Here is a 25,842-nt window from a genome sequence, read left to right as displayed (position 1 = left end):
ATTCATAAACTAACAACTAAGACATACACTTATGATGGGCCTCTGATCGTAGTTTGACGCTTACTATAAGCTTACTATTTTCTGAAAATTCTGAAGTATAAAAAAAACGTTTTTCCTCAAAGAAACTAAGGAAATGTGTTTAAATAAAGTTTGACACTATACGAAGATCATGTTCAAAATATTGTCAACTTTCCCGCTGAACCTACAAAAACGCTATTACCGTTAAGAAAAAGATTCTACCAACGTGAAGTTGGCTACTAATAGTCCATATATTGTAGGCCAATGATTTTCTAACTTATTTTTTTCAACTACAGTTCACACTACCTTATCATTTTGAGCTAAATAAGAAAGCCATCTACCTGTCATAATTAAAAACTATTTCTTACGCTTCTGAATTTGACCCAGATAGAAACCAGGGTTACGAATTGTTGTTGTACTACGTGTTAAACCATAACCGATACATATTTATTCTATAATAAGACACAGCTAGTAAGACAAAGCTTATCTAATAATTATTAATAATGATATAAATCCTCGCTAGCCATCTTGGTTTGCCTTCAAGCTAAACCGGAAATCAGATTTATAAACTCATTTAAGTATGCGTGACATTAAAAAAGTGATTTCCAATAAATTAAGAAAAACTTGTATCTCCTAAACGAACCATTTTGTATAACTTTTTTATTTGCAGTACTGTTCGAATTGGTATGGACCTCCAGTCTTCTCCATACTGTTTAGTTAACAAATTGAAGACATCTTTCAACTTTTCCGCTTTAATATTGAACCCATTTTCTATTCCATTATCCATCCTTGAAATCTGTTTTTTTTAACAGATCTCGGAGCTCCTATATTTTGTGGAGCTTTTAAAAAAAAAAAACAATACGAAGTCATACCAATCGTAGCAGAGTTTTTGTTTTGTCCACCGCATCCATCTATCTGATTAGATCCTTTTGCAAACTTATTTTCGGTCCATGTGATGACAAACACATTTTCTTTACTCAAGGAAGCTTTGGAACTTTCGACAACAACACCAAAGTTGTAAACGTAAAACCGCCGAGAGTAGTAATCAAGCTGGTGCTACCTTTGGCAAAACCATGTTTTTGGCAGTCCCTTTCTTCCTTTAATATAGTAAAGAAAGCTTTCTGTTATGGATCAGCTTCTCAACCATAAGCTTTCTTTTTGTATTTGCATTCTTTTCGTGTTTGATTCGTTCTGTAAGCTCAATACATTTTGAGCATAGATCGCTTGAAGGAGCCTTAAAACCAATAATGAAGTTTTTATTAAAAGTGCTTCGAAAAAAAAACTAGGTTTTACTTTGAGTGAGTTTTATGTGATCTGGGTACTATACATTTTGCACATCTTGGCATAGAAAGTTCAGTTCAGCTCATAAAAAGTAGTAAAAAATGGATTTGTCACAAAGCCTGCTGTTTTAAAAAAATTTAAGAATGTCTATTTCGGAATAATTTTTCAATGTTTCTTACAACTATTTGGATATTTCCATCTTACGTCATACCATAGATACAAGAAGTCTTCTTTTTTCTTAAGTCTAATTTTAGAGACACCTAGCTTTCAAATTTACTAAGTGCAACAACCATCCCTGTTCTGCACAAACCTACACTACCGACATTTAGCACATAAAATTAAAACATGGCTACCAAAAATCAAAACACCTCCTGTCTAACTCTTCCATCCATTGGAATATTTCCATTTTTCTTTCACTCTCACATATTGTTTGCAAATAAAAAAGATGTAAACATTTCAAATAGGTGAACTACTTTCCTCCAAGTATATGTGAATTTTCCAAAAAAGTGTGTGTTAAGATACATCGCGCAGCTGACACAAAAGCAGAAAGGAAAACTTCATCATTTATTCACAATTCACAGAATATTTAGAAGACGAAACAAAAAGATATTAAAACTCAATAATTCTTATTTGTATAGTTTTAGTTAAAGTTTATTCATTGCAGTAAAAATATAAATTTAAATAACTTATTTCTTTACTTTAAGTTTCTGTTCAAAAATTATAAATGGTGAGTGAAAATAATTAAAAAAACCGACAAAATTCAATCGAAAATTCATAAATTTCTACTTTTTGATGGCCCCCGTCATCGATTTTGACAGTCTATTCGGTTTCGATTTCGATTAAGTGGAAAAATCATACTTAGCCAACACTATAATGCACTCGAATGATATAAATTGCATTGGATTACGGAAATAGATCAAAATATAAAAGTTCATAAAGCTGATTGTGTTAATTCTCTTATTCACAGTCCGTCTAACAGAGTTGGTGCCCTTTATTTTTTTGATTGAAAGGGATTTAATTTGGGATATAGTTTCCGTGCAGAGTACCTATCTATCTATCTATCTACAACAATAGTTACCTTGGATAGGGTGTCTACCTTTCAGAAGATTAATCATCATCGATTTCCTCCTAGAGAGGCAAGAGTGTGGAGTGTGGCTGAAAACAAGCATCATCCATTGTAAAATTGCATTCACGTAGTTTACTTATTATGACAACATTTTTCTATAACATCACCACGTTCCCATTTCCACCATCTCCCATTGAGTTAGTCGTGCCGATTGGAATTGTAAATTTATTTACCTATTCTACTTTTGTTTTGCATATCTACAGAAGTGATAACAAAGAATATTTTTTTATATTTTTAATTAATATTACAAAACTGTAGTATTCTTAAAACCAAACTTGTTGGCTTTAAAATGTATCGAGCAGTGTCTTACTTTTGGTTTGCAGTTCTTCTTGCATCTTGTGACACAATTTCATGAGGGGGATGGGGCTGTTGCACATTCAATATTTACCACCAAAAACGACCTTCAAGATGAGAATGTGAATACGTATCTTTTAATCTTTAATAAGTATCATATGATTTCATACAAAATTTGGTAACATCATTTTTTTTTTATCTCAATTTTTTAATCTACAATTTTAAGTTGGGAAGTCCGAAAGATATGAACTGTAAATAAAACAGAAAGTCTTATAGCGAATTATCTTTATTGGATAGGTAAAGGGTGATTTTTTAAAAGCTATAGGAAAGTTTATATCTTTATTTCAATCGATAGTAAGATCTATATAATTTAATGTTTGAAGATTATTTCATGCAAATGTTGACCTTGACTGCGCCTCAAATGGTTCATCTGCTTAGTCCAATTTTGGTATACTCTTTCCAACATTTCGGACGGTACCTTACTAATAAATACTTCAATGTTGTCTTCCAATGCGTCAATTGAAGCGTATAGACATGAGCTTTAACATAGCCCCACAGAAAATAGTCTAAAGGCGTTAAATCGCACGATCTAGGGGGCCAATTGACCGGTCCCGAGCGTGAAATAAAATGTTCACCGAACTCGCCTCTCAATAAGTCCATTGTTGCGCGTGTTGTGTAGCATTTTGCACCGTCTTGTTGAAACCACATGTCATACAAGTCAAGCTTTTTCAATTTTGGGCAAAAAAAGTTGGATATCATCTTACGGTAACGCCCACCATTCATAGTTACGTTACGATTTGTGTCATCTTTGAACAAGTACGTACCAATGATGCCACCAGCCCATAAACCGCATCAAACTGTGATTCTTTCTGGATGCATTGGTAGCTCTTACAACGCTTATGGCTGGTATTCACTCCAAATTCGACAATTCTGCTTATTTACATACCCATTGAGCCAAAAATGAGCTTCATCGCTGAATAAAATTTGTCACTAAAAAAGTGGGTCTTCGGGCAACTTTCCCATTCACCAGCTGTATTTTGAAAGGTATCACACCTAAATCCTTTCGCAAAATTGTCCACGTTGTTGAGTAACAGAGGCCCAACATTGGCCGATACAACTGCGATATTTTCTTCAGGTCTCACTACATAAGCGTGTATTTAGTTTTATGTCCAACAATGTAAATTTAGTGCAAAATTTAGTCACAATAGCCCGAATAGCCTAGTCGATTAAACTGACCATAAAATAGAAGAAGCGCGCAATGGACTTTCTTAACAGAGCACGCATTTTGATAATAAAATTCAATAATTTGCAAGCGTTGTTCGTTTGTAAGACCATTCATGGTTAAAATAAAGACAAAACTGAAGATGTTTGACAGTGAAACAAAACACGAAACGTGCGTCAGCTGTTTAAACCAGTGTTGCCAAAAAGATAATAGCTAAAAAATCACCCTTTATAATGCAGATTTGGCAATTAGCTATTCGTTAAAACTTAAATATAGGCCAAATGCTCGCCATGGCTTCTGAGATATACTTGAACCTGATGGTATAGATATTATGGTTACGACGTGTCATTGTTTCATTAGCTGCTTGGCAAGTGCACCCGTTTTGTTGGAACCACATATAGTCCCTTAAACCGCCCAAACAATTTGTTCATCTTTGCATCTACTTCACGTCCAAACTTCTGCTCCTTTTTTAAAAATAACGCCAAAATATTTTATATCTTGATTTGCTTGGTGTTCTTATTTAAGGTGGCACTACAGTGTGTGACAAACTTCTACAGCTAGTTTTGCCAATGTACATATTTTTTGTTTTTAATTGGTTGGACCACTTTAGTTCTCTATGACACCATATCCGATTTTACCATCGAAGATTTACCGAGAATAGGCATTGTTTTTTATTTTATCTACATTACTCAAGGTCTAACAATTTTCTTTTCGCTTCCTAAACCCTTTCATTCGTTTTTAGTAAGTCCATTTCTCTGCACTGTATAGCAAGCCAGTATAGTTTGGATCAATACTTATATTCCCGATTTTATTAAATGGAGTAATAATTTATATATATATATTTTGAATGGTTGTGCCTCTAGTGTTGAGATATGTATACGTTTTCCAAAATTGTTTCCAGAATTGACAGACCATCGCCTTGCGTGAAATCTTTTTTGACATAAGTGATATCAGTAAGGTTTTTGCTCACCTGAAGAACCCGTTCTGCATCGTCATCCTGAAAATACGGATGGGTTTGAAAGGGATGGTAAGACTAGATAATGCTCGTCTCTCATACGTGGAATTAAGATCAATGAATATGTGAGCGTCGATTTGGAATGTCTGAGTCTTTTCCCAAGTGAAGATATGGATATATCAGGTTTTTGATGACTGGCTTTAGGTGTTCACATAATAGGCCAGAGACCATTCTTTCTGCAAGATCAGGCACACAATGAGAATACATTTTATTACATTACATACTACTGAGCGAATAAATGTACAGAGTAGAGAACACAGCACCTTGAGCGAATAGACTATGTAAGGTGATAATAACACAAGACAGAAGAGAAAGCACAACAGACAGAAAGAACACATGATAACAGCACGCAGTAGGTTTCGAGACGGTCCTCCATCTGTCTACTAACCACGCTCACTGATGCTTGATTTTGGTGATCAATGGGAACCTACGGTGATCAATACACTTTATTTATTTATAATTGAATTTCAAATTAAGAACTTAACTTCACAAACCTTTACCTTCAGTTCATCGTGTAAAAAAAATTACTAAAAACATTATTGTATACAAAACACCCTTCTGGGAAGATACACGTGCATCACTATTTATAAGTAGACTGGATTTGATAGTTAGAGAGATTTTCCTGACTAACTTTCCAGTCAACTTTTCAAAAAAGTGGAAAGAATTTTTTTGGCAGCTAGCCAATCATATTTTACAAAGTTTCCTTACTTTCAAGTCGCTTATATCGTTTGAACCCACACATTTATACTTTTTCCGAATTATGGGCAGCTTTTCTGGGTTTAAAAGAATTACATCATAATATTGTAATGTTGCTGCTGTTTGACAATCTTTTATTTTGTATGTTGACTCCCTTTTTTACAAAAATTGCTGAACCCCTTATATCACCGGCGATATAGACACCCTTACACAATTCTCAATTCACAATTCGTCTCCTTTTGACCTACATAGTTCCAAATCAATGGGAAGGTTCAGGTCATAAGCTTCAAACTGATCGTGCAAAAATGACAAAAACATACAGTGACACCCACGACTAATCGGATACAGCAAAGAAAAAAATTTAACGGTGCAATTTATCAATTCAAATGTATGGAGGGAGTAGAAATTTAGCTCTGATTTATTAAATAGGAACCCTAAAGTTTATTTTTTAATAATAAAATCTTATTTAGAATTAATAAACAAAACAATGTAGACTAAAAACTAAAACAACTCTAATATTCCGTCTCCCACACATAATCGGATACTTGTTACTGATGCACTGTAACAGTACCTTTCCCGTCAAATTATGATAGGCTTTAGAAATTTTATATTGCGATTCATATTCAGTTTGTTTTTCGTAAAAATTTTCCGCTAAACCTTAAAATGTCCCCGAAAGGTAAACGTACGTCTGTTGAAATTCGAAAATTGGTTATAACCCATAGTCAGGATGGAAAATCAGTTCGAGAAATAGCCAAAATTGTTCATAGGAGCCATTCAACAATTCAAGACATAATTTCACTCTTCAAAAATGAAGATAGGATGTGTAGGATGTGATAGTGTTAGCCGGAAAGGGCAAGGAAAAAAGTTGGATATGTAGGAAGAAAAGCTGCTTGTTCGGCAAGTGAAGGAAAATCCTTTTTTATCCACGGAATCTCTAAAGGTGTTTTTGAAGGAGACCAGTAATAAGAAAGTGAGCAACGAAACGATCCGAAGAGTAGTGCGAAAACAAGATCTTAATAGCCGCGTAGCTCGAAAAAAGCCATTCATAAGTGAAAAAAATAGAAATGAAAGGCTTAAATTTGCTAGGGAAGATTAAACTAAGGATACATTTTTTAAATTTGTATTGTTTGTGTACGGATGCACATTATAACATCATAAAATAGGTTTTGTCCAGGGATGAAAGCAAATTTAACTTGAAAGGATCAGACGGACGAATGTTTGTATGGAGAAAAGCAAATGAAGAATTCTCTCATAAACATACACAGGCAACTGTGATACATGGCGGTGGGTCGGTCATGGTATGAGGATGTATGTCGAGTTCAGGTGTTGGAAACTTACACTTTGTGGAAGGTAAAATGGATAAAAAGGGCTACATCAACATTTTATAGCAACATTTGGTGCTAAGTGTCTTCTACCAGGACAACGACCCCAAGCATACATCTTACACAGCAAGGTCGTGGTTGTTGTATAATTATCCCAAAGTGCTTCAAACATCTGCACAGTCAGCAGACCTTAATGCAATTGAGCATATTGGGGATGAATTGGGACGTCGAGTTCCTCAAAAAAATTTTCAAAATATTCAGGAGCTAAAGACGGGTCTTCAAGAAGAATGGACAAAAATACCACCTGAAGTTTGTTCAAAATTGGTTTCTTCAATGCCTCGAGGCCTTAATTAAATCAAAAAGAAACGCCACAAAAAACTAAATCCAATGTGTCCCATTATTTGTGAGACATAAAATTATAGAGTTGTTTTAGTTTTTGGTTTCCTTGTTTTGAATTATAATTTAAAATGTTGTTTTTATTTATTTAAAATAAATATGAGTTCCCTTATGATGAAATATGACGTTTAATTTTAACACCCCCATACATTTTTTTAGAGAAATTGCACTGCGAACATTTTTCTTTTCTATGTCCGATTAGTCGTGAGGGTCACTATAATTGTCTACAAAAAACTTCTCAGACAAGCTATTTGTATTTTGGACTGTAAAAAAATATCACTTCTTTTCAAATTTGACAAGGAAACCTTTTTCACAAACGTTAAATGGAATTGTGCAGAAAATAAACAAATAAGAGATTAATAAAGTTCAATTTTCAGTTGAACGAAAAACATGACCAGATGTCATTTTGACATAAGTAGACTTGACTTGAAAGTTAGAGAGATTTTTCTTGACTAAGTCAACTTTTCAATAACGTCCCATGTGTCGACTGAACCTGTCCAATGCTTTCATTTAAAAACTTTTTCTGAGAAGACATTCCATGAATTAACAATATAACTTCTACAATACTCCTAACCACCTTTTTTTAAATATAAATAATAAACTAATTTCTATAATTTTATTTGTGAGCTACTTTAAGCCACCAACACATAAAGCCTCGAAGAAAAAGTGTCAACTCATTATACAGTTAAATTATAAAGCGAGATTGAGGCAATTGTAGGTTAATATGAGTGGAGGAGGGATTTGGTGAATAATAATAACAAAAAGTCGACCTTTTTAAGAAATAAATGTATGTACATGGATATCAAATCCATAACAAACTGCCACAATACACTTTTTGTGAAGTTCGTCCTTGTACATCGTTTTTAATGTGTGTTTTACTTCCTTGGCATTCTCTATTTGGTAATGAAATCCTTGAACTCATACGAAGTTTTAGTTATTTTTTCCTACCTCTACTACTAAAGGATTTTTGCCGAGGAATTTCGAAACGCATTTTTGTGTACATAATTTTTAATTTATTCTTCTAAGATTTGGTTCCTCTTTATTGACTTAAACTCACACTTTGCAGACTTTTTCGATGTCATTTTTCATTCCTTTAATTTCTTAATTTTGTATTTCATTCTAACATTGATAATATAAATTTCTTAATTCTCATTCTAGTGAAAATAGTTTCAATACTTATTGGATGTATGTTATCTTCTGTGGGAAATTAATTAAAGATGATTCAAGCTTCAATGATCAAAGATCACAGTGAGGTCTGAAAACACCTTAATTCCAAAAAGTTTTGTGTGTTTGGAACTCGCGTATAACGTCATGGATGATAACATCAGCACGAATTCGTCGACTGATTCTATAAGCACAAGTGGAGAATACGAAATTGTCACTGATAACCCAATGAACACAACCAAGACAAGCAACGTCAACAATAAGTCGCCAACTCTAGATATACCCAATAACGGTGATTTTCATGATTTAAAAAACGACATGACTGAAGCAATTCGCGAGCTAGAACAAACAGGTAAATAAATTCCAAACATTTAACATAGTACATAATATTTTTTATTTGACAGTAGTTGCCGCGTAATTTCTATTATGCTTCTCAATCCCAAAAACCAACTTAAAAAACAAATATTGTATATTGATGCACGAATGCATGCGATTACAATTGGTATTTTATATGTACTTTAATCTCAATCAGCATGCTGCAGCTCCTTGGTGTTCCTTGGTGCTTGTTTTGTTTTAATTTCTCTTTTTTTTAATCTCAAAAACTTGCACTACGGTTCTGTCTGTAGAAAGTCTTTGTCCCAAGTGTTTTTTGTTTGCATTTTTGTTTTTTTAATAAATCACTTTTTTCTAATTTGTTTTTTTCGTTTTTATTTTTAACTGTTTAACGCCTGAAACAAAACAAAACAAAAATATGTGTGTCTCTAGATCTTATTGTTTCAAAGTGCGACTATGAACTTCTGAATGATTTGTGTGTGGATAGGACAACAGAAACAGAAACTGATACTGAAACAGAAGCGATGGCATTTTGTCAATTAAACAACGGACGTAATTCGATGGAAGTTAAAGCCTGCATTTTGGATGCTATTAACGATGAGAATGCTGTAAATAACAATATTATGATGAATGATTCAGGTCTTATGCAAGATACAGGTGATAAACCAACTGAAAGTGCTTTATTGTGCTTCTCGTTCGTAAATTTATTAAATTTAAAGAGTGTGTAGTCTAGTAATGTCTCATTTACAATAATATTCTAGTTGGGTCATGTTACATAGTAAAATCATAATTATTGTATATGAATTTTGTTTTGTTCTTTAATTGCATGCTTCCGTTAGCTTAGTTGTTTGTATTTTTATATTTAATTGTGTTTGTTTCGATTGCGATGCTTCACAATGCATGTAAACTATTGGGCAATTCGTTGTTTTCAATTTGATAATTGATTTTATTAATTTTAAATTATTGTTCAATAGTTTGACTTCCCAAGCGAAGTGTTTTTTTTTAATTTATTGATTTTGCACTGCGTTGAATCTGGAATCAATTGATTAGTTAATTAAAGCGCAAGTGCTCCTGCCACTTGTTTCTAATTTGATATTGAATTGTTTTTCCTAATGTTGTTTTCATGTCGATAACATTCTGATAATTAAAAATTAATTATGTTTAGTTTATTCATCGATGTTGTAGGTGTTCTAAAATTCCGCCTCGTGTAAACTTATTTAGTGAACGAAAATTACTTTCAACGTGAAAGTTATTAAAAGAAAATTGTACTAATATTCTCTCAGACTTAATAAATGTTACTCAATAATTCTTTGATTTTGAAATGATTGGAAATTACAATTAGCTATCGACTCGATATTAGTTTTGTTTGTACTTGAAACTAAATTTTAAATTTGGCATACGTAGAAATAATGAACTGAAAAATTGGAACCTTTACTCTTAGTTTCTCTCATTCAAAGTGAGATGTGTATTTCCATGGTTCTGATTATTAAGCTCTTGCACTATAAAATGTATTTATTAATTTAATAAAATATGCTTCAGAATTATATATATATATTTTTTTTTTGATATTTGGATGAGAATGTTGGTAAAAAAGGAAACAAATTCCTTTGCATTGTTGTACAATGAAAATTTGTATTTGATATTTTTTTGATAAAAGTAAGATAGGCTCTGAAAGTCACACTCGAAGTACACTATCGACCTGCAAAACGTCTTCAAGATAGTAACACTATAAAAGGAATGTTTTTTTAAGAGCAATTAACACAAAACAAACATACAATTTAGAAAAAATGCGTAAAATATTTATTCGATTGTGATTTTCAAAAACCCGTTTTTAATATACTGTTATAGAAAATATTTTATCTCTAGTCAACAAAAAGAAAGCTGCTGTACGGAGACTTTTTGGACTATGTGTATCTAATTATTCCAATTTTGGCATACTCTTTCTAAAATTTCTGCCGGTATCTCAATAAATGCTTCATGTGCACCTATCAAAGCGGCTTAACGTAGCCCAACAAAAAAAATGTCCTTTTTTTCCGATTCTCTTTCTCGGGTTCGTAAATTATATTTTTATTAAAACTTTAAATCCACTAAAATGTTTTGCTGGCAACCTTCACATCCTTGCAAAGGGTGTTTTTTTTTATTTCAAGAAGAAATAAAACGCATATAATTTAATGTTGTGACCATGAACTAATATCGAGCGGTTGGCTCGAAAAGAAAACCAGGGGGGCTAATTTTAGTCCACTTATTAGGGTATCTGTCCACTTTGGGGCTAATGTCTCGAAAACCAAACATTATTTTTATAATAAACTAGCTAACCCGGCCAACCGTTGCTGTGGAGCGTTTTTTTTTTGTATTGTTGTAAACTATCAGAGAGGAACGATAGTAGAACATCAGACATGGGCACCATAATGCTTTTTTACATATGTGCCATTTGTAAAAAAACATGGCAACCTTCATGACTGATTTTCAATTAAAGTTACCCCTTATTACAATAAAATTATTATTTACAAAGAAAGATGGAAACTTTAAAGCTGGCATAAAAATGTACTGGTTTGGGTTTTTGAAGGGGAAGGACTTTGAACACAATTGATCAACATTTTCATACAGTTGCTGTAAAGCAAAAATCAATACAAAAGAATCGTATTGTATAATAAATGTATTATTATTTGTATTCAAGTTTGTAACAAATGAGTTAATTACAAAGTTTTTAGTTCATGTGACAGTTAAACTTATAAATTATTTAGGCAGGGCGAATAGTGTAAATCTTCAAACAATATTTATGACTTTGAATTATAAATATTTTTATTTTTGAATGTAATATTTTTAGTTAACCTGTCTTTCGGTAACACAAATAGGTTCGAAGGTTTTTTCTATACGTGAACATGCAACATATAGCTGCTCATGAAAAAAACATGGATTTTCCAAATATAAACCACAAATGGACATTATTGAGCCTTGAGACTTATTTATAGAGATGTCAAAATCTAAACGAATTTGAAATTGTAACCTTTTGTGGATATGGTAGAATCTGACTGTATCATTGGACTATGTAGCAACAGGACCACTATTCCTTTAAACTTTTCAGTTAAAATGGTTGGTTCAAGAAGATTTCCGGTGATCTTTTTGATAACTAAACGTGAACAGTTGTATGATTAAGGTGGACTCGAATCACGCAGGGAAATAATAGGTGAACCAATCTTCTATCGAAGATTATGTGGTGGCATTCAAGGTATGTCTACTCTGTATACCCATAAACAACAGTATCGATTGATTTAAAAGACATCATATCGCCTATTAATAACTGTTGTACCTGGGTTTATTTCGTCAACATCGACATTTTTGGCTGCCAAAATAGCCCGGTGACTGAACCAGTTATGATTCAAGTAATCACATCCGGAAATATACTTTGAATGAATTAATTTTTTTTCCCTGAAGAATAGTTCAGAAATTTGTTGGCAGTTTAATGCATTACGTGTTTGTGTGCATTTCTATTTTACCATTCCTAATATCTAGTAATTGTTATAAAATTGTTGTAAAGTTCACAGCAACATGTGGTGTTTATGCTATTAAATTATATCTTATATGAAACGTTTAGAAGTTTGACATAGCATCTACTAAATACTTACACAATCCAGTCAACAGATGTGGCCATCTGTTAGAATCGTTTGAAGCTAACAGGTAATTGTGACTGTCAAATAATAGACAAATAATTTGCAATACAATAATATTGCGATCATGAACTGAGATGTACGTCCATTACAGCTGTCATTTGCGTTTTGTTATTCCAAGTCTGATTCTTTTTCGTTTTATAGTGACTGACGTTTTATGTCAAGTCACACAGGAACGCTATCGAACGAGTTAAACAATATCCTATGTCCGCGTCCTGGCTCTAAGCTACCTACCCACCAATTTTTCAGCCATATCGGTACAGCCGTTCTTAAGTTATAAATAGTGTAATTAACATGACTTTCATTAATAACGTTGTTCAGTAATAATTCTATTCCTTATTAAATGTCAAAAAGACATATTGAAAACCAAACGTCCAAAAATACCCTTTGTTTCAGATTTTTTGATCATAAGCTGATCTTGTTTTGCATTGAGGTGACTGGTCAGTTCTATGTAAGTGCTCTGCATCACAGACCAATGTTTGCTAACTGATCATATCGACTCGCCAAAAAAGATGCTGAGTATTTATTTACAAGAATGTTTTTGGAAAATATTTAAAAGGGAGCTTTACCATTTATAAGGAACCTTTTTTTGTACTGCACATCACCTCACTGATTTATGTCTGTCTTTTTTTCTGTTTTCTTATAAACAGTGCTCAGGGTGTAATAATCAGTCGCTTTCGTCTTACTTACTTACATAAGGTGGCGCTACAGTCCAGTGTGAACTAGGGCCTTACCCAACAAACTTCTCCATCTAGCTCGGTCCCTAGCTAGATGTCTCCAGTTTCGCGCTCCAAGTTGGGTGAGGTCACTTTCCATTTGTGCGCGCCATCTGATCCACGGTCTTCCTCTACTGCGCTGTTCTGTGGGTGTGGATTCGAAGACTTTCCGGGCCTGAGCATTGGATTCCATGCACTCTACGTGATCCAGCCATCTTTTTCATTGGACTTTTACCTTTCTGGCTATGTCTTCGTCGCTGTACAGCCCGTACAGCTCGTTGTTACATCTTCACCTCTACTCCCCTTCTACGTATACGGGACCGTAGATCGCACGAAGAACTTTTCTCTCGAAAAGACCCAATTTGCTTTCATCCGCTTTTTTCCTAATCCATGCTTCTGCAACGTATAGCAGGACGGAGATGATGAGGGTCTTATATAGAGACACTTTGGTCATATGCTAGTAATTGGACAGACTTTTGAAAGATAGTGCGATGTTTAAAAAATCGCATGACATCACATCCCCTTGTCTAAAGCCTTTTTTGGCATCGAAAGGTTCTGTTAAGTTGTTTCCAACCTTTATGGAGCAGCGCGATTTCTCCATGGTCATCCTGAACAAACGGATGAGTTTGACAGGGATGCCAAAGCTAGACATGACTCTATACACCTCGTTCCTGTAGATGAAAATATAATGGGTTTTGAATTGATGTTCATGGTTTTTTCTAGATCTGCTGCAATGTGAATATTTGATTGACTGTGGACATTCCTGGTTTAAAACCACACTGAAAAGAACCTATCAGGTTGTTGACGATGGACTTTAGACGTTCAGATATTACGGCAGAGAAGATTTTGTAAGCGATGTTAAGTAGACTAATGCCTCTGTAGTTGGTGCAGTTAAGAGGGTCTCCTTGAAACTCGTACTTCTTGGACTGCACATCAATTTACACTTGAACCCAACATATGGCGTGTTATTAGTATAGAATGGTTTTGTATGCACCCGAATGTGGAATCCTTTACTGGGCTCAATATTTCCCACTGATTGTGCGCACTATTTTCGGGATTGTACATTTCTAGGTAAAACGATTCATACAAATATTTACCAGTACTCTGAATTTGAATTTGTCTTAAATTGGATACAATTTACAATGGGTTTATAAATAAGACTGTAAATAATTTGTTCCAACTTCTTTAACTCAAAAAATCAAAAACAAAACTTTCGTGGTTTATATATGTATGATTTCTTAAAATTGCAACTTTATTTAAACCTTATTAGTGTTTTTAATTAATTAATTAATAAATCTTGAAGAAATAAGTACCACACTTTTAAAAAGCTTCTGAATATGTATTTTAAAAATTTGATCAAATACACACATTCGAAAGAAAAATATTTGATGTGACTTCTTCATTGTTCTCAGATACATATATTTGGCACAATTTAGCCTTCATATCAGACTTTAAAGTATCATTTAATTATTCAATTATCTTCTCTTTCGAACACATATAGTAAATAATTTTTAAATAATCTGTTGAACTAGACCTATCACTTGTTTAAAACACTTGACAGTTGTTTTAATAAACTATTTTCTGTTAAGCATACAATATCAAGTTGCAGCTTATTAAAGTATTTAAACTTGATGGAAACTGTCATTTTATTTTCCTATTAGAATAATCTTTTATTTATTAAGGTGCAGTTTCCAGAAATGGTATTTTATTTAAATAAAGTCCCAAAGCAAACATATGAGTACTGCCAATTGCTTAAAAAATGACAAATTCAAAGAAAAACTCCACCTTTCGTTGGGTTTCGATTACTCAACGTTGAATTCTATATGAAAAATAAAAATACCCGAGGGCAATCCGTCGACCGCCCGGCCCGGCCTGGTCCGCCACTCGCTAGCCCTACGCACAGCGGTGATCTACATTATTTGTTTATTTATCTCTTTTTTATTTTTGTTTAAATTTTCTATCATGATTCGCTCAATTGAACTTATCGTTGGCGTTGCTGCATTTCGTATTCGTCGTGTCTGTCATGTGAGTTGATTTTGGGCGCTTCCAATAAGAGAAACGCAAACGGTCAACCTCAACGAAACATACTCGTATACCAACCTAATAGATCCGAAGATGTTTTATTATTAGAGTGAGTGAGGATCGCGATCGAGCTTCTCTACTTCTATCGATATTAACTTGAATGAGATGATTTATCGATGCAAATGATCAGTTCAGTTGTGTGGAAGCATTGAACCAGCAAAGCTAAGCTAGAGTGAATAACCTTTCCATTGTTTTTATTATTACATTAAAATAATAAGTTTTATAGAGAGGGACAAAAAAAAAGCGATTAAAATAATAAATTATTGTGCAAAGATAATTATTGTAATAAAATCAAAATTAGTATGTTATCGGCGCACACAAGTTAGTTTGATTTATTTTCCTATATTATTTTATTTTTTTGTTCTTTTTCCTCTTTCCTTTGTTTTTTGTATTTTGGTGTTGTAGAATAGAGTGTAGAGTGCATTTTGTAATTAATTGATATTTGTATTATTTGTAAACAAAACGCCTACTTGATGATCGTATCGAACTTGATTGCAACATTTTCATTTTCAATTTAATCGAATTGAACTTAGTGAGTTGGGCTAAAACTTGTTGTTATTTTATTTTTGGACAGCTTCATGTAATGCCGCAAAATTGGCACAGAAGTCGTTGACACTTCCTTTAGCCGGAACATCTAAAGCGACAGACACACCAGCAACACAGTTGGGTACTCAAACTCTTGGTCGCCATGGGGGTGGACTGCTATCACCTAAATCGAATATTTCAACACCCGATGTGAATAAGGTTGGTCATTCAGTGTTTTATGATTGCATCGATGGCAGTCCAGCAGGAGGAGAAAAACAAGATGATATGAAACCGGAAAAAAGTGATACTGACGAAGAAGGTGAGTAGTTATGTTGTTTTCGTATATATGTACAATAATACGTCTGTTAAAGGGCTAAGACATAAATAAGATCATGTGCGTAATATAATTTTAAGATGAAAAGTAAAACTTTTTGGTTCGAAAATAAGACAGGCCTTATATTTCTAGCAAAAGGAAAGGGTTCAGTGTGTAATTTGTTCGTAAAAAAAATAATTCGAAGCTTAAATCGAAACGAAATTAAAATGTAATGCACGAATGGGTCGTACGATTTGCTCATGTATCTAAAAAGTGTGTTTAAAAATATTTCCTGGGGAGTCATTCCGTAATTTCCGAAACGATAATCGTCAAAACGATTATCATTAACCATATCGTTAATAATAGAAAGATAATGCTTGTTCAATAACTTGAAAATGTTATTAAACTTGATTTTTCTCTGTGGGAAATGTTGAAAATTTGCAAAAAAAATATATCGTTAATCAACATGCCAACTATTTTGTGATGTTTATTGTTATTGTCACTTTTTGTGTTTAATATCAAAATATTTGTTTCATGTTTGGTATTTTTGTAAATCAGCTGCAATAATAAACCTAATTCTGTCCAAGGGAAGGAAGATAAGACTCCATTTTATTCACAATAACTTGGATTCAAAAATATATTTTGTTTAACTACTTCGGATTAGTGCTTTGTGCAAGAGCGATACTAAAATCATTGCCTGTCGAATATACCAATGTTCCTCCGCCCCAAAGTTTTAAAAGTTACAGCAAATTTTTGTATTGAAGGTATATATGTATGTAGAACGAAAACCGTCTGGCGAATTTATTGTTTCCAATATCATTATAAAGTCCTCTTTTGCAATTCCAAAACTACAATTGTTTTATTTATTATTATATATGAGTTAGAATAGATAGAAGATCCGATTCATCTCTTAATTTGCTTCATAACCGTATTAATTGTTTTTGTTTTAGTTTTTATTTTCATTTTGTAACAAAACTAAACTGCACCGATACCGAAACTTTTTTACTTCAATTTGCTTAGTTATCAATAGAAATTAAAAGCAGAAGATACCTACTTAACTATCGTGCAAACAGGATCGTTTTGGCGATATCACTTTGACGATTATCGTCTTACGTGAAGTGACACTATCTTTGAAACGCTATCGTCATACGATTGTCGTTTTACGGAATGACCCCCCTGTATTTTAAGATTTAAAAATGTACAGTTTGTTTTTAACAATTTAAACGCCATTTGAATTCTTAAAAAAACTTACATTTTTTCAAAATTTTGGTATGTAGTTATTTACATTTCATTTTCGTAAAAATATGATCAAAACACAAAAATAAAAGCAGGAGACTACTGTTATGTTTAGTCTTTAAAAAAATGAAGAAAAAACGCCTAAGACGCCAGTTATAGCTATCATTGGTTTTCATCATTAAAAACAATTATTGGAATTTTTTTGGCAGGTAGTTTATAGCTTTCATTAAAAATTTCTGTCATTGAAAAAAATGTCCTGATTGACAGCCACCGACAAATTTCTACTGACAGAAACCTATCATTAGAATTGTGTGAAATTGGAACACAAATCAATGGAACGATTAGTTTCACTTTTGAACATAAAAGTATCAGGAAAATTAATTTTCGTCCGGAAAAAGAAAATTCAGTGCGTATTTACACGTTCTTTTCTCAAAAACAAAAATGATAGCTCTAACTGGCGCCTAACGCGAATTGGCTTAAAACCTTAATTTAATCGACCCAATGCTTTGGGCTTTGGGTAGCCTGGACAGATGGACGGAATCGATTGACACAATTAGTTCGAATTCAATCATCGTATGGTCTTGTTTGATTAAAATCTCGAGTTCAAAATTGTTTACGAATGCAAAAGTTGCCATAAGCTTCGCAAGTAAAAACAGAATAGCCAACTTGACAAAGTAGACGGCAACAAAGATACTTCTATTAAGAAACAATTTAAATTAAAAATCACAAGAATTAAGTTTGGAAATAGACTTACATACATGTTTTTGTTTAAATCTCTGCAATTTACCCATCAATCAATTCATCAAAAGAACAATGAATATGATGGCCATGTACAATTTGTTAAAACTTTTATCAGCGTTATCTTATTTCAATGAAAATATCATTTATAACAATTTGCTCAACGTTCATTAAACATCTAAACTTTTAAAAAAATATTTAATTTAAAAAAAAAGTAAACAATTATTAATAATCTTAATCACGGAAATGAATTTTGGGATGATGACGTAAGAGAAATCTAACTCGCTTTTTTCTTTTTTACATTAGCTTATATGCAGTCGTGGTCATACAATTAAACCACAAAACGAATGTACCCTATTCTCTTCAATAAAGCTTTTCTGTATCACTTTGTGTCCTTTTTTTAACGGTTAACAACTAACATTATCTTAATATGAAAACCGTATGCCACTTGAGGTTCAAAGATGTTTTGCTTTTAAGCAAAGCGCTTTATTTGTTATTAATGTAGATATTTTATCAAAATATATTAAAACTGTTTTATTATAAGGGAAATGTAAAATATTTAATTGATAACAGTTATGGAAAAAAATAAAACCTCTACTCCATGTAAAAGAAAAATTATTGTCAAATGCTTAAGTACAAAAATGTTATGAAAGTAAGCAAATTGCTAGGTTTTGGTAGAGGTTAAGTTAAATATTTAAAAAAACACCCAACCTCGAAAAAAGCCACGAAAAACGACTCCGGCTGAGGACAGAACATTATATAGGCTTTCTAAAGTGGATCCATTTTTAACATCCGTTCGATTAAGAGCCCAAAAGGAGGAGAACTATGATGTACAATTATCAACCAGAACCATACGAAGGCGACTTGAAGAAAAAAAAATGTGTATGGACGAATCGCTAGAAGTAAGCCCAACCTGTCAAAAAAAATATTGCTTGAAGAATGAGGTTTGGTAAAGAACACCTTTATAAAAGTCCAAATTTTTGGAATTTGGTCGTGTAGAGCGGAGAATCCAAGTTCAACGTTTTTGGCAGTGACGAAAGACAGTATGTGTGTTAATTGCTTGTAGGTTCATTGCAGATGGCTTAATTACATGGCCACTTCGAAAATCGACTAAAACAACATATCATTACTGTAATACGTTTTTCAGAGATATTTTTTTAAAAATTAAATATCATCTGAAGTTCTAGTTACTAAAAGTATATTTTGCATATATAAATTAATTTATCATTATGTTAAGTTTCTTCATTTTTAACGAAATCTTTTGCTATATATTGATGGCTTAATTGTGTGACCACGACTGTATATACAAAATTGTTCACGCATTTCTTAATTTTTCAAACTATAATCGTACAAAAGGAGCAATGAAAGCCCAGAATAAATGATCCCCTGTCTGACGGTTTTTTTCTATTCATTCTTGCCAACCCTTTCAGACTCCTCGATCAAAGTAGTGTCTTTCAAGTCGAATCGAAATTAACAGTCTCAATGATGGCGCAATCACGAGCTGATATACCTTTTTTCATTCTTAGCTAAGCAGCAAGAACTAACAGTTCTTAGCATTAGACTCGGCTGGGACCAGGTCACAGAAATTTGCCGGAGGAGAGACCCAGTAAGCTGGCAAGCGTAGGTACAACACTGGACCAATTTCGTATAGACTAGCGTATAAACACCGCATCCTGTGAAATAAAATAGATCATTTCTAAAAAGATACTTTAACAAAACAATGAAAGATGGAAAAGCCCTGAAACCTGTGTCACGGCCAGAAAATTATGGCCCAAATTCGACGAAACTAGATCCCGTTCGATTATGCACCTAAATAAAAAAAATCTCTACACTTGCTTGTGAGTATAACTGGTCACAACCTTTTGTGTTAACAATAATAAAAATGCGTCTTATCACCGATGTTATGTGCAAAGGCTGAAGTGATGAATAAGAGCAAGAAAACACACTCCTTTTCTAATGCCACTGCCCAGCACTATGCCACGATACCAACAAACTCTTCCATCTCAAACAACATCACAGGTGAAACAAAAGTTCAATACTTCGGGTTACCTCAATGGATAGAAATTGACCTAAGTGTGGCGAAAACGTCATTAATCTTTAGTCCATTTACCTAACCTCATCTAAGACCGGTTATAGAATAGTAACAATAGTAATAAAATATTTTGATTTTAATGTTTAGGATTTTGAGAAACAACTGCCCCAAGATTCACTGACTAGATACAAATTTTTGTTTAAAATCGATCAAATCGATAGGATCTTGGAATTTATTCGAGACAGATGCCGGTCTGTTCCCGTGGCATAATGTTCAGTACATTGGACTGTCATGCCTGAGGTCTTGGATTCAATTCCTGTCTGTGACATCTTAAGTTTTTTTTTTCACGGGAACTGCCTATTGCTAGGAATTTGCAAATTATCCAAGAGTAATTCTTGTCAAGGAAAGGGTTTTTTCTCCAATTATAACCTTTTGGATTCGGCCTAAAACTGTAGGTCCCTCCCATCCCTTACAACATTACTCGCACACAGGAATGGTTGAAAGTTGTAATTCACTAGGCCCTAGTCCTCAATGGACTGTTGAGCCACCTAATTTAGTTAGACGCCGAGTCCACTTGCATGAAATATTAAAATTACATAATCGTAAACCCATAACTTTACAATATCGCCAAATTGCTGGCCATAAATTAAAGTATATACGTTTTATTTCTTCTTGAAAAGCACACGTTTTAAAAAACACCCTGTAGATAATAACAAGTTTAAGTAAAAGCTTAAGCACAAATTAAATATTGACATAACTGACTTCATGACTCGAGAAATATACAAAGAATTCAGAGAACTAACTTTAATTTCATTGTGCTGATTCAGTTTTTTATTTACGCATTTACAATTAAAAAAAATTTGTATGCCACACTTAATGTTAAAACAAATAATTTTAATCAAACATATTTTATGATCTTAAAGTTGTTATTCAAACGCTACGTTCATTCTTACACCTTTATACGTTTTCTGAAATCACTTTTCCTCTCTCCACATCTGTACCGAAAGGGTTAAGTAAATAAGTAGTCTTATAAACCCATCATCATCTCATTAGAAGATTTTCTACACGAATTTTAACCTTGGAGAGTCTTAATTGTGAAGCGTTCCTTCTAAAATGTTTTTTCTTTTTGATTAAGTTGATACTAGTTATTTCTTAGAATATTTGTACTAAAAAAAAACATACAAAATACAATATGAATATTGGACTAGGTAGAGATTTTCAACCCATCTCTAAATTGCATTTCAACTTCTGACATTTAAAATTCAAATTTCAATTAAAACAAACAATCTGCAATAAATTTCTAATTGATTTTGATTGCCCTTAACCAGAGTTGTTCTTTCAAATTATTAACACATTTCATTTCAGTTTCAGATATCGACCAACAGGGATGCACCATTTTCTCTGGCGTCACATACTTGGGAGCAGCCAACATAAATGCACCAAAGTCTGAGTTAGACATTCACCGGATAATGTGTGATTTAAACACAGGATCGAATTCAGTTGGCCTTAAAGTTTCTGTCAGCATTCCCAATTGTTCTGATGGCCTTGTCATGTAAATATATTTTTGTTTTTACATACAATTTAAAATAAAAATCAATTAAATTTATTTGAAAGACTCTATGACGCAGAAAATAACTCACTTATATCGTCATATGAAGTACAAACCATAATATTGTATTTCCGTGGACCAGTTGAGAGTACCGAACGTAGTTGTTTTGCTTTCACTTGGTTGTATGGTGAATCCTTGTTCCAATGTCATGTATTTCGATGTCACATACCAGAAGCAGTTAACCAAGTTAGTGGTAAGGTTTCAATTCATTTGTTTTAATTATTTATAAATTATAACTATATGCATATGCCTGTGTTTTAGCTTGTTTTACCAAAGCTTTTCGACGTTATCCATCCAGTCTGACGTGTAGTGTCACCTCTGCCGTCGATAGTATAATGATTAACTCAATAACATCGGACATAAGTGGCAATCCAATAAATGCAGCCGGCTATGAGTTTATAGTTTCTCTCGAGATCCGTGAGAAGGTGGCGAAGGCCTATTGTGCGGTGCCTCGAGGTGATAGATCAAGCTTCAAATTGCGTTGCAGGACCGACAAAGAAGTGTGTATCACAGTAAAACAGGCTGCATCGGCAACACTTCAGCCACTTTTCATTGAGAGATGCTTTGGAGTGCTCATTAGTCCGGGCAAGCTTGTCCGTCAGGCTGATATGCAATTACTCGATATGGTATCGATGGGATACCAAGTCGCTAGCACCGACAACCAAACTCCCTTAACACTAAATCCCTATCAAATCCGTGCCGAATGGAAAGCCAGCGATAAAGCTTTTGAACAACTCAACTATGAATCCAACAAAACGTTCCTTACCGTAGCTGTGGACCTTGTTATTCGGGGAATACAGGAACCTGTTCGATTTGTCATTGAAACTCCGGTCATAATACAGTCACAAACTGAAATTCGTATAATGGATCATTTCACATCCAAGCGTCCCATGTCGTTGCGTTTCTATTTACATTTAAAGAAAACCGATGAGGCCTCCTGGGAGGTTGCATCTATTGATCCCTCAGAGGAGATACTCGAACAAACTTCCCAGTCGTCTCTTCTCAAATTTGGCATCAATAATCTATCGCGAATGGTTCGATCGTCAAGTGTTGTATCAATTGAAGATGATTGTCCAACTGATTATAGTTCAGATGGTGATGAACCGTTGCTGAGTGGAACCGGTGAGGTTTCCAAGGAGTGCTCACAGTATACCTTAGATGAATGGGATCCGATATTAAAAGAATGGGACACCGAGAAGAGACCTAAAAATCTGGCTCCGCTTGTGAGGCTCGGAGTTCCCGAGGCGCTTCGAGGAAAAATTTGGCAAAAATTGTCAAATGTTGAAGGCAAAATAGAAATGACCGATATGTACAGGACTTTGATAACAGAAGTAAGTTTATTTACATATTAAACCTTTTTCTGAGGCTACGCTTTTTTTTAGAAAACAAAATGTGAAACAGTAATCCAGCGAGACATCCACAGAACATTTCCTGCTCATAAGTGCTTCAAGGAAACTGGTGGATCAGGGCAGGATGCACTTTTCAAAGTGTCAAAGGCATACGCCGTGTATGACAGTGAGGTTGGCTACTGTCAGGGTCTGAGCTTCATTGCTGCCAGTTTATTATTGCACGTAAGTGTTTTCTTTAATATTTTTATCTTCTCTATTAAATGTATTTCTTTTTCTGAATACCAATGAAAAGATGCCTGAAGAAGACTCATTTTGTGTACTGGTCTCACTAATGTACGACTATCGTCTGCGAGATCTCTACAAACAAGGCTTTGAATCTCTCTACCTCCGATTGTTCCAACTTGACCGCCTTATTCGAGAGCATTTGCCCAAGCTGCATGAGCATTTCGAACGATGCGGTGTCGAAACTCATATGTATGCATCACAGTGGTTCCTCACCTTATTTACAGCACGATTCCCATTGTGTTTTGTATTTCATGTCCTTGATGTATTCCTACTCGATGGAATACCATTGCTTTTCCAAGTGGCCATCACTTTGCTTTCAATTTGCGAAGCTGAATTACGTCAACTCGATTTCGAAGGCATACTAAAGTATTTCCGTGTCACATTGCCCAAAAAATGTCGCAGCTCTAGTCAAGCCCGTAAAATTATGAAAATGGCTTGTGAACGTAAAGTCAAGAAACTAAAACAATACGAAGATGAGTTTTTCATTCAGAAAAAGAATGAGGAACGCATTGAAAAGGAGGCACAAATCTACGAAGCGAAATTTGGCGAGGAACGAAAGAAATTCCAAGCTGAAATTGTTCATTTGCAAAAGAAAATCGAGGAGAACAATGAAAAAGCTATGCAAACCGAAAAGACACACACTGGAATAACTCATGATTATAAACAAATCATACAGCGCCAGGAAGAGGAAATATCAAGGCTTAACAAAGTCGTTGATGGGATGTCGGTAAGAAAACAGATTTTAACTAAGTTTGTAGCTTTTTCTCTTAAAGTCGTTTGTATTTTTTAAGGAAACAATAACAAAATGTAGCGTGTGCTCAGAAAGTATTGAAAAGGATTCGTCCCTGAGAAACGTTCTGAAGTCACAAAAGAAGCCGACCGGAGAACCTGCACTAGGACCTCTCGATCCCTTCAATATAGCCACACAAAGGATACGCGAGTTGGAGCTAGAACTTGCTCAAGCAAAACTCGCCCAGGTCGAGGCCGAATGCAAGAATCAGGATCTAAACCATCAACTGAATGCCACCCTCTCAGAAATTTCAAACAACCGAAGCAGCTGGCAACCATGGCTGTCAAAGACTTTCAATTCTATACAGGAAAAGGTTACGACGAGGCGCGATGCCCCCACATTCCAGTCGTACACGAATACAGGTCCCGATGAAGGCAGCAATCAGGTAGCTTAGGCCAATACAGACCTATTTACCGTTGGGGCGGCATTTAAAAAAAAATGAGAGAGCGCGAGACCACCATTTATCACTTGACTTCACCCTTAATATCGTTTCTTTTTTTTCTTTCCTTTCTTTTCTTATGTTTTCTTATGTTTTCTTATGTTTTAAGTTTAATTTTTCATTCGATCACATTGTGGAATATTCATGTACCTTTTTTGTAATGTACGTTGTTAGTAGCACGCGTGTAAAATTGTTACACGCCATTACATCGTCATTTATTATTATTTTTTTGTTTTTTTGCGACACTTCACAACCTTAATTTTAAATTTATTTTTTTATTTTGTTTATTTTTTCATTGTTTATTATTAAAAAAATGCAAATAAAAAGTTAATTAATTAGTTCATTTGTGACATATATAAAAAAAACAATTGGCAATATTTGTGTGTGTGCGTATTTTGTTTGTTTTTTTTCCAGGAGACTAGGGCGGCATCAATGGAACATTCTCCAAAAATGCCCCTGAAATTCAACAATGTCCTTGCTCGCAATAGTATTGATATTCTGCCTAGGGAACGGCCCATTCTGAGAGATACACTGAGTTTCAGTAATTTGAAATAACAGCTGCAGCAGGGTGTCGAATCTCCTCGCAGTAGAATCCTATCACAATAAACGTTGGCTGGCTGGACAGAAATCAAAAAAAGGAATACATTATCATATAATTGTCGTTTTGCCTGGAAAATGATATGGGAATCAACATTTTAATTTATTTTTTATTTAATACTTACAAAAGATAAGTTTATAGGTGCTCCGATATTATTATTTTCGTTACAAAACAATTTCCTCCGTGCAGGTAGAGATTGTTTTCAACTACTTCTTAGCTAATTAAGTTTTAAGATTGCCTAGATTTGAATTCACTTTTAAAAACCAAAACAAAATCAGCACAAGTTAAATGTGTGCACTTGTTTGAAAAGAAAAAAACCATAAAGAATATAATTATAAATGAAATCATATTTCTTTTTCCTATTTTAACAGTATGGGCTATTCGTATATATATTTTTGCACTTCAACTGGATAATTATTATCAAATCATTAAAATATTAAAAACAAAACAAAAAAAAAAGCATGAACAAAAAGATGTGTATAAAAAAAAAGAATAACTGCTGCAAAATATTTAAATGTATGTAAAGTTACTTAAAATGTGTAATCTAAACAAAGATCTGTTTGCAAATAAAAGTATTTGATTTCCCATGCTTAAA

The 25,842-nt window shown here is 33.7% G+C and overlaps 1 protein-coding gene across 4 annotated transcripts; it reads left to right on the top strand.

Moving 5' to 3' along the window:
- Positions 1-1,815: 1,815 nt before the first annotated feature.
- Positions 1,816-25,842, top strand: LOC129944619 (rab GTPase-activating protein 1-like). Of its 4 annotated transcripts, XM_056054175.1 has the most exons (11): positions 1,816-2,026; positions 8,529-8,886; positions 9,300-9,524; positions 15,908-16,177; positions 21,543-21,729; positions 21,792-21,979; positions 22,048-23,117; positions 23,169-23,357; positions 23,428-24,147; positions 24,212-24,595; positions 25,064-25,842. In XM_056054175.1, exons 2-11 carry the CDS (start codon positions 8,682-8,684, stop codon positions 25,202-25,204), a joined length of 3,579 nt encoding a protein of 1,192 aa, XP_055910150.1. In that variant the 5' UTR covers positions 1,816-2,026; positions 8,529-8,681; the 3' UTR covers positions 25,205-25,842. The 4 variants fall into 4 exon arrangements, with proteins under 4 accessions (XP_055910150.1, XP_055910151.1, XP_055910152.1 ...); XM_056054176.1 differs by lacking the exon at positions 9,300-9,524 and having other exon boundaries at positions 1,818-2,026; XM_056054177.1 differs by lacking the exon at positions 1,816-2,026 and having other exon boundaries at positions 8,777-8,886; positions 9,317-9,524.

Source organism: Eupeodes corollae, chromosome 2 (genome assembly GCF_945859685.1).
Source record: "Eupeodes corollae chromosome 2, idEupCoro1.1, whole genome shotgun sequence".
NCBI lineage: Eukaryota > Metazoa > Arthropoda > Insecta > Diptera > Syrphidae > Eupeodes > Eupeodes corollae.
This window is presented reverse-complemented; position numbering and strand designations above follow the sequence as displayed.

Excerpts from the sequence above, each read along its gene's own strand:
- LOC129944619 (XM_056054175.1), top strand. The coding sequence starts at position 8,682 with ATGGATGATAACATCAGCACGAATTCGTCGACTGATTCTATAAGCACA. Across the intron at positions 21,730-21,791 it reads TGTTCTGATGGCCTTGTCAT|ACTCTATGACGCAGAAAATA; the intron begins GTAAATATATTT and ends TTTATTTGAAAG. Across the intron at positions 24,148-24,211 it reads AAGTCGTTGATGGGATGTCG|GAAACAATAACAAAATGTAG; the intron begins GTAAGAAAACAG and ends GTATTTTTTAAG.